Below are 8,306 nucleotides of genomic sequence, written 5' to 3'. Positions count from 1 at the left end.
GTGCAATTTGCGTGGACCCCCAATGACATCTAATGTGGAAGAAACTATAAACCATAAGGCAGGGGGTCCCTGCATGGCTTATGAAAATCAAAAACAGCCTATACAACAATGAGAACTGACAAAGAATAAAGAGCATGCAGACCAGTTTACTTGAGTGCAGAGATTAACAGGTATTTTAAAAGAGTAAGTGAAAGAAAAAATGGAACCCAGGTGTGCACTGCTCCCCTGCTGGAATAACGCATGGTCTTGTCCACTCTGAGAAATAGTCCAAGTTTGTGAAAGAGTCACATATTGTTGGAAAAAACTTTAAAGATACCATGTGGCCCATTTTGGTGCTTACATTTAGCCTCATTGTTTGTGCAACAGAAACTAAGAATGACACTGCAATGGTTGAGGAAAAGCTTGTTATAGCCAGAGGTAAACTGCTGGTGAGTACAGATTGAAATCCACACAACATAAACATATTTGTAATCTGGATTACTTGTATCAACTAGAAAATTCTGAAGATTATTTTAATATTGGTGTAGAGACAGGCAAACTAGTACCAGTCACAATATGACTATATTTATGAGGGATTTTTAAAGAAATTATTTATTATTAGTGTGTGTTTTTTTTATTACTTTTGCAGTACATTGACAAACTGTTTGGTTAACACTTGGTAATTGGTTAAAATGGGTATAAGGGACTGTTTTTGTTTGTTTGTTTTTTTTTCACGTTAAGTCAAACGTTGACGCAATATAGTAAGAACCAGCATGTGGGGACATTGGTAATATGAGGGATAAGCCTCATGCTGTCGTATCAGTGTATACTGTATTCTGCAGAGATATAAAACCCATTTGTGGCAGCTTTGATTACATACAGAACAAAGCGCACACAAAGCCATTTGTCATGCTGTTTTAACAACTATCTTGCTGTCGTCCTAACAGGCTCCCAGTGTGGTTGGATGAGACATAAAGAAAATGCCAGAGCTTCATCTTTTTCTCATGGAGCGATGGGCTCTGTAGTATCCTTGTGCTCAGGCTTCCTGGTGATGCATTGGTGACATTCACAAAAAAAAAGCAGAACAACCATTTTCTCGTGACCTTTTCATGTAAAATTGCCAAGTTGTCGCCCCTGTCAGCAAAAACGCAGCTCTGCAATACCAGGATGTAATGTTAAGTGTGTCTAATGATGTGACTGAAAGTTGGTCTTGTGTGTTAGCAACTCAGAAAATATTAGGTTTTTACTCTCAGTTTCAGGAAATACAACGTCGTGCTATAGTTTAAGTGTAAGGGTAGGTCACATGTTTCCGCTTGTATGGCAATAATGTGATAAAAAAAATAATTACACTTAATAGCATTGCTAGAACAACAAATCTAATTGTACCGAGGACTTTTGCACACTTCTTCCTTCTTGTTTTTTTCCCTTGATCTCTTGCTTCCTATGTAGCCACAACTTGGAATATGATTCATCAGAGCAGAAGAATCCACGTCTGATATTGTACAATGATAAGGACGAGGTTGTAAAGGTGAGATGTGGGCTCTTTTTTCTTTTCTTTTTTTTTTACTGAACAACCTGGTGATGGGGGTTTATGGAAAGTGCTTTAGTCCAGAACACTGAGACAGATTCATGTACGTTTTAAGACTGCCGTATCTGATGTCAGATCCTCCCTCACCCCAAAAAAGAGTGTTTGAAAGAGTAATGGCATAAAAGAGGGAGGATAAAGGTCTATGCATGAACATTTAGACACCTGAGTATTAACTTTTATACAGAAACAGGATATGTGGTCACAATGTTGATATGCATTTAATGCCCTTAAATTATTACAGTTCAGTGTTTCCCACAGACTTTTATTTTTGTCAGTGGGGAAAAGCCCTTGAATCCACATTTAGGGCACTATGGGACAATAAAACTCTTCTTGAGTTGAATTTAGAGCATTTGCTTTCCCTACAAACTCGTGTTTGTTGTTGCTGTTTTTTATAATTTTAATATGAATGAAGAATCCTATCAGGGATTCACTTCCTGAACATATGGAACTAAAAGTGCAGGAGGCAGCAGGGGAATAAAAGAAACAAACATATGCTTTTCACCCCGACACGTCAGACTGTTCCAGTGAAGAAAATGAAGGCAGATGAGATCAGCAGCCTGTTAGACTCACTGGGTTTCTACAAGAGGTCCCAGAAAGGGGAAGAGGTGCCTGAGGAGTTCCAACATTTCCCCCTGCCAGCCCCACGGGATGAGCTGTGACGACATCTTGTGGCCAAACTCTGCAGCTGCACCTGGTCACATTAATGACGTGTGGGACCCCAAGGTTTTAAAAAAAAAAAACAGGCTCCATTCTGAAGACTTGCTGGCTAGGTGCTTTGTGAGGGGTTTATAAAACTGTGTCATTCTCCTCTGGAAATAACTTGAATACTAACAACAATAAAATAATTATTTGAATGAGATTTTAATCGGTGCCTGTTTTTATTAGTGTGTTATGCAAACTGTGCCCTTCCAAAACAGGATGTCTCATGTCTAGGGTGATAATAAAAAATAAAATGCAATTCACTCTACTTTAACTACTTCACAGTAGTAGAACTGTTTTCCTTTTCCAATCCATCCCAACTTTATTCATAAAGCACTTTAAAAACAGCTGAAACAAAGTGCTGTACATCAGAGATAAACAAATAAAACATTCAAATGTGTGACCTAATAGACCTAAGAACAAACAATGAAAAATACTGTAGAAAATATAAAAACAACACAAATAAACCGGTCATATAATAACACTATATAAAAAAAAAGATAAAAACCAACATCTCATACTGGGTCGAAAGCCAAAGACTATTTCTCTATTATACAAGATACAATACAAAGCAACCATGGGGAATTGTGTGATTTATCTTATGTAAAACATATGATTCCACAAATCACATGATATTATTTTATTGAAACTGTATTGCCTCTGAATTTGTAAAGAACAGGATTATAAGTCTTAAATCACATATTATATCCTTGAAGCATTATTTAAAATGGGTGTATTCATTGTATTCATGTGTGTCAGCTTCATGTCACTTTATATTGAACAACAGTCTACTAAGAGAAGAGGGTTTCCAGAAAACACAGTGCTACCGCAGAGAAAACAGACATTTGACCAAGTTTTATCAGCAGCAGAAACACAATATATGCCCGTGTAAAATTCAGATTTTCATTCACACATTATCCACGGTTTAGTTTTCATCCACATTTCATCTCCATATGGAAAATAAATATAAACGATGATTAGATGAATGCAGTTAGTGAGAATAAGTGGCCACTGACTGACTGACTGACCGCCACGCTGCTAATCCTAAACCCGCCTCCCTCCCAATAATCTGATTATCTGCAGTGTCTGCCAGCACGTCTGTGCATATGTCTATATGTGTCTCTGCGCCTGCAACTGTGCGTTTGTGTGACAGGAGACGAGCAGGATTAGCAGAAGACACTGAAACACAAACACAGTCTTTAGCAGATCTGGATCCACAATGCCTGTTTTTTATTCACCTGTCCCCGAGAACCTGCAGGTGAGCCTGGCCTACATGGGAGGCTCAGTGTTCACCAACAACAGGACAGCAGATAGTGACTTCACCAGGGAGCAGGAGGACATATCTGGTTCGTCACTGATAATTGTCCTGCTGTCTGTCTAGTGTGTGTTGCATAGGATTCATTTGGGAGTGTGGGAAATGCACCATACATGTATTTAAAGCTGTACACTCTTAGAAATAAAAGTGCTAAGTAGAACCTTATAAGATTCTTCGGCTTGTCCTCATAGGAGAACCCTTTTTGGCTCCAGGTAGAACCTTTTTTATAAAGGTTCCACCTGGAACCCTTTTGGAGGGTTCCACCAAGAACCCTTTTAAAACCCTTTATTCAGGAAAGGGGTTTTAAAGGGTTTTTCAGAAGCAAATGGTTCCAGGTAGAACCTCGGCCCTTGTAGAAGGACCCTTTTGGAACCCTTATTTCTAAGAGTGTAGTAGATGAATTTTTGTTATTATTACATAATTTTCTACCATAAAGCAGTTTCTTTGCTGAAGCAGATCCGTGGAATATATTGCAGTCAAGCCTTGAATCCATGGACGAAATGAGTCACAACAGTCACATTATTGATGAATGATGCATTTCAAATTCATTACATTTTAGTCTGCTACAGCAATAAAACCATGCCGTTTCTTGTTCAAGCTGATAGGTGCACAGAGAATAAAATGTGTTTTTGTTTTTTTTATTAATATAGTTGCGTCCTTTGATTATGCTGTAAAACTTCTGATATATATAGAGAATATGAATCATGGATTTGTTGATTATATTTTTGTGAAGGAGTGAACGAGTCGGTCACTCACCTTCCCCTGCAGATGCTTCTGTACTTCAACATGTTTTACTTCCCCTGTTGGTGGTTCTCTGCTGTGTTCATGCTGGAAGTAAAGGTGAGAGATAGTTTGTCACACCACACTTCTTTCCAAAAAATATATATTTTACTGTATTTTAGTAGCATTGTATTCATTTCTGGTGAATCCAGCCGTGTGAAATTGGAACATTAAAACTGAAAGACTTTGGTGCCACCTATTGATGAATTCTCACTTCAAAAATAGAATTTCCTGTACTTTATTTGCAGTTCTATCATCTGCCGGGATATTACCAGGCTCTGCTTATAACTGGTATGATCCTTCTCACAGTGATTGAAGTTGTCCGACTTTATCTGGGCTACATTGGCAACCTAAAGGAAAAGGTGATTCAAGCCACACATTTTCTCTGAACTATGCCACAGAGCTATTTTATCGGCTCGTCTCAGAGGAAGTAGCTCCTGCAAAGAAGTGTAATATAGAGTCAAGAGTGTGTGTGTGTGTGTGTGTGTGTGTGTGTGTGTGTGTGTGTGTGTGTGTGTGTGTGTGTGTGTGTGTGTGTGTGTGTGTGTGTGCCTGACTGCTATATATTTGCATTGCCTTCTACCAACCCAAATTCTCTCTCTGCTTCCCTGTTTGTCATCAGGTGCCAGAGCTAGCAGCCTTCTGGCTTCTGTCTTTCATGTTCCAGCTGCCCGTGCTGCTCTTCTTCCTGACTGATGAAGGAATTATCATCCTGCCTCTGGAGAGAGCTCTCCACTTGCTCTACCTCCTCTTCCTTCTTGCTCAGATCTTGGCTTCCTTCCTGGCACTCAGGACCATGACCCGAAAGCTCACCCTCCTCTTCCATCTGCGTGAGTTTGGCAAGGTGGAGAGTTTCCGCCACACAGGAATGAGCCCTGTCTACGGGTTGCCCTACCATCGAAGTGTGCTGCCTGTGTCACCGACCCATCATATATTTCCCTAAAAAGTTTTTTTTTTTTAATTTGGCATAGCAGCGAAGCTCTACAAGACGGTGGTGAGGCCAGATATGATGTGTATCTGGCTGTGAGACAGATCTGAAGATGCTGAGGTTTTTGTTGGGAGTGAACATGTTGGGCAGGATTAGAAATGAGCATTTTTGAGGGACAGCTCAGGTTGAACAGTTTGGAGATGAAGTAAGAGAGCCAAAGTTCAGATGGTTTGGTACCACGCAGAGGAGGGATAGAGATTATAATGGACTAAGGATGTTGAAGATGGAGCTGCAGGGCAGGAGGGAAAAGAGGAAGACCACAAAGAAGGTTCATGGATGTTGTGAAAGAGGACATGAGGAGAGTTGGTGTAACAGAAGATGACACAAGGGATAGGGTGAGCTGGAGGTGAGATGATCCTCTGGGGCAAAGCCTAAAGAGAGAAGCTGAAAGAAGATTTGTTTTGTTAACAGCAAATACTTCCTGTTCCTAAAACTGCACCATGTACTTAAACTTTCACAAAATACATCTCACTTACACTGGAGTTTAGGCTACTCGTTCAATGTACTTTTAATTTAACACTTTATTCATGAATTATATAAGTTAATATTATTACTATAAATGATGAATGTAAGTCAGCCTTCACTACAGGCTGCGATCCACATGGATCCTGGCATTTAAAGACTTTTTACTCTTTATTCTTTGTAATTGTGTATTGTATGTTTTGGGTAACATCTACTGCACGTCTGTCCATCCAGGGAGTGGATCCCTCACCTGTGGTTCTCCCTAAGGTTTCTACCTTTTTTCCCTGTTATAAGGGGTTTTTTCCCTGGTAGTTTTCCCCTACCCTGAGGGTCTCGAGGGTCTAAGGACAGAGGATGTTACCAACCCTGTGAAGCCCCTAGAGAGAAACTGTGTTTTGTAAACTGTGGGCTATATCAATAAACAAATATTGATTGATAGATTGATTGATTGATTGATTGGAGCTTGAACTAACCTGAAAGGACATTGGCTGAGAGGCACGGTAAACGCTGGATGGGTCACGAAAACATTCACACTCACTGTCCGACCTATGGGAAATGTACTCTCAATGTCATCCTTTGTTAACCTTTCTGTTTGTTAACAGAACAGTACATTCATTCTTGACAAACAATCCCATGAGCATAGAGGACGGCTACTTTGTAGAGGCCTGGCTCCTGATTGGATAAACTGTTGTAGACCCCCTGAGAATGAGAGATCAATGTCACTAGCCAACACTAGATCTAGATCAGGAAGAAGCCTTTATTATTTATTATTTGACATAAAAAAGATCATCCCTCTAAATGTAAAAAAAAAGTACTCATTCAATTAAAAAAAAAAAAAAAAAAAAAAAAGAAGCTTTAACCCAAATGCAGCAGAGTGTGTGAAATATTTATGACCACACAGTGGCAGTCAGTGACCATAAGAAGTGTTTCACAGTGCTGCATATTCCAATGAGAATAGATTATCATGCAGCACATGTCCTGTTCAGGAAAGCCTCTGGCAGAGGAATAAAGGTTATGCGTGTTCTCACTTCGTCTCCACCGTTTTATTTTTATTATTATTATTTCTTGATGTAAAATGATTTCTCACATGTTAAATGACATTTGACAAGCATTTCTCGGTCTGTTCATTGTGTCTTTGTTAATGAGAAATGATTTGCTGGTTATGAGAGAGACAGTGAATGTGATGCAACAACATGCTGCAGTGGCTGCTGCTCTGCTCGTGGAAAACAGAGAATGGTTATAGTGGTGAATGTAATGTAATTTATTTCGATGTATAAGTTGATGGTAGTGGATACAAATGATTTCACGTTGCTGCAAAAGGTACGTTGATTTTGATTAGAACACCTGAAGACAGAGAGCGGTTAAAATTTGACTACAATTTGAGAGAGGGACCAAACTAGTTTTAAATGATGCCAGTATTCTTTCACTTCAGTGGCAGATGCCGCATTTGTCTTGGATTCTGCTGAGCTTGCAGAATGTAAGAAACTGCCACTAGAACTATTGATAAGGCAGCTTTGTTTTGGTTTGATGAAATACAATAAACCTGTAGGCAAAGTCCGAGAGGAAAAAGAAAGACTTGTATGTCAGCTAAATACTGCACCAAATGATGTGTAATTCTAAAATAAAAAAAGAAGAAAATCTTCAAAGCTTGCACAAAAACAATTTCTATGGAAAATATAGTTTGTGTTTGGTCTTATTTAGAGCTTTACTGTTGTGACACTGTATGTTAGATTAGTAAATACATAATGTACATGGTGCTCAACAGGACAGGTGTGTTAGAACAGGGTTTCTCAATCTCAGTGCCCCTGCATATTTTAGAAGTGTCCTTGCTCCAACAAAGGTGATTCAAATAAATGGGTAGTTTTCAGGCTTCTGTAGTTTGCTTATGATTTGACCATTTGAATCAGGTGTGTTGGAGCAGGGAAACATCTAAAACATGCAGGGCACTGGATCCCCAGGACCGGGGTTTTAATGGCCTGATTTTATTAACCTGCTGACTCCACACAGGTTTAAGGTCAGTTTCCAGTTGCTCCTGTTCCAACTGTTGTGTTTGCGTGCTCCTGTGTTGCCTGATCATTGATAGTGAAGGCTGTGCTGGAGAGGCAAGGAGTGCTTCTCGGTCGACATCAAGCCCAGTTTGAGACAGTTCAAAGGTCTCTGGGAGCCATCACAACCAACATCAGAGACATGGCTTCGCAGCTGCAGCAGATCCAACTGGCCCTGGGGTGACCACCCTAGCTTCAACTGCAGCCATGGCCCAACCCGTCCGGTCCGTCTGGTAATCCAGTCCGAGAGCCCCGACAGCCATGTATGCTGGGGAACAGTAACCTGCAGATCATTCCTTTCTCAATGTTCGCTGGTGTTCCAGATGCAGCCCGCCACCTTCCCATCGGATCAGTTCCGGGTTGCATATGTCATAACTATCTTGACTGGCCGTGCAAGAAAGTGGGGAACTGCAGTTTGGGACTCAACTCTCTAGTCTGTCTCAGCTATCA

At 40.2% G+C, this 8,306-nt stretch overlaps 2 protein-coding genes across 2 annotated transcripts; both read left to right on the top strand.

The window, feature by feature from the left end:
• Positions 1-317: 317 nt before the first annotated feature.
• On the top strand, positions 318-2,226 carry selenoe (selenoprotein e; the record flags this gene model as incomplete). Its single annotated transcript, XM_083905429.1, has 4 exons — positions 318-428; positions 927-1,003; positions 1,429-1,507; positions 2,083-2,226. The coding sequence occupies 4 exons, from the start codon at positions 318-320 to the stop codon at positions 2,224-2,226; spliced, it is 411 nt and encodes a 136-aa protein (XP_083761555.1).
• A 1,259-nt stretch (positions 2,227-3,485) lies between these two features.
• LOC310939813 (transmembrane protein 17A) lies at positions 3,486-5,304 on the top strand (the record flags this gene model as incomplete). Its single annotated transcript, XM_083904657.1, has 4 exons — positions 3,486-3,612; positions 4,315-4,421; positions 4,610-4,723; positions 4,984-5,304. 4 exons carry the CDS (start codon positions 3,486-3,488, stop codon positions 5,302-5,304), a joined length of 669 nt encoding a protein of 222 aa, XP_083760783.1.
• Positions 5,305-8,306: the final 3,002 nt, after the last annotated feature.

This window comes from Microchirus variegatus, assembly GCF_963457635.1.
Source record: "Microchirus variegatus genome assembly, chromosome: 18".
Lineage (NCBI taxonomy): Eukaryota > Metazoa > Chordata > Actinopteri > Pleuronectiformes > Soleidae > Microchirus > Microchirus variegatus.
The sequence above is the reverse complement of the archived record's forward strand: the minus strand, read 5'-3'. Positions and strand labels throughout refer to the sequence as shown.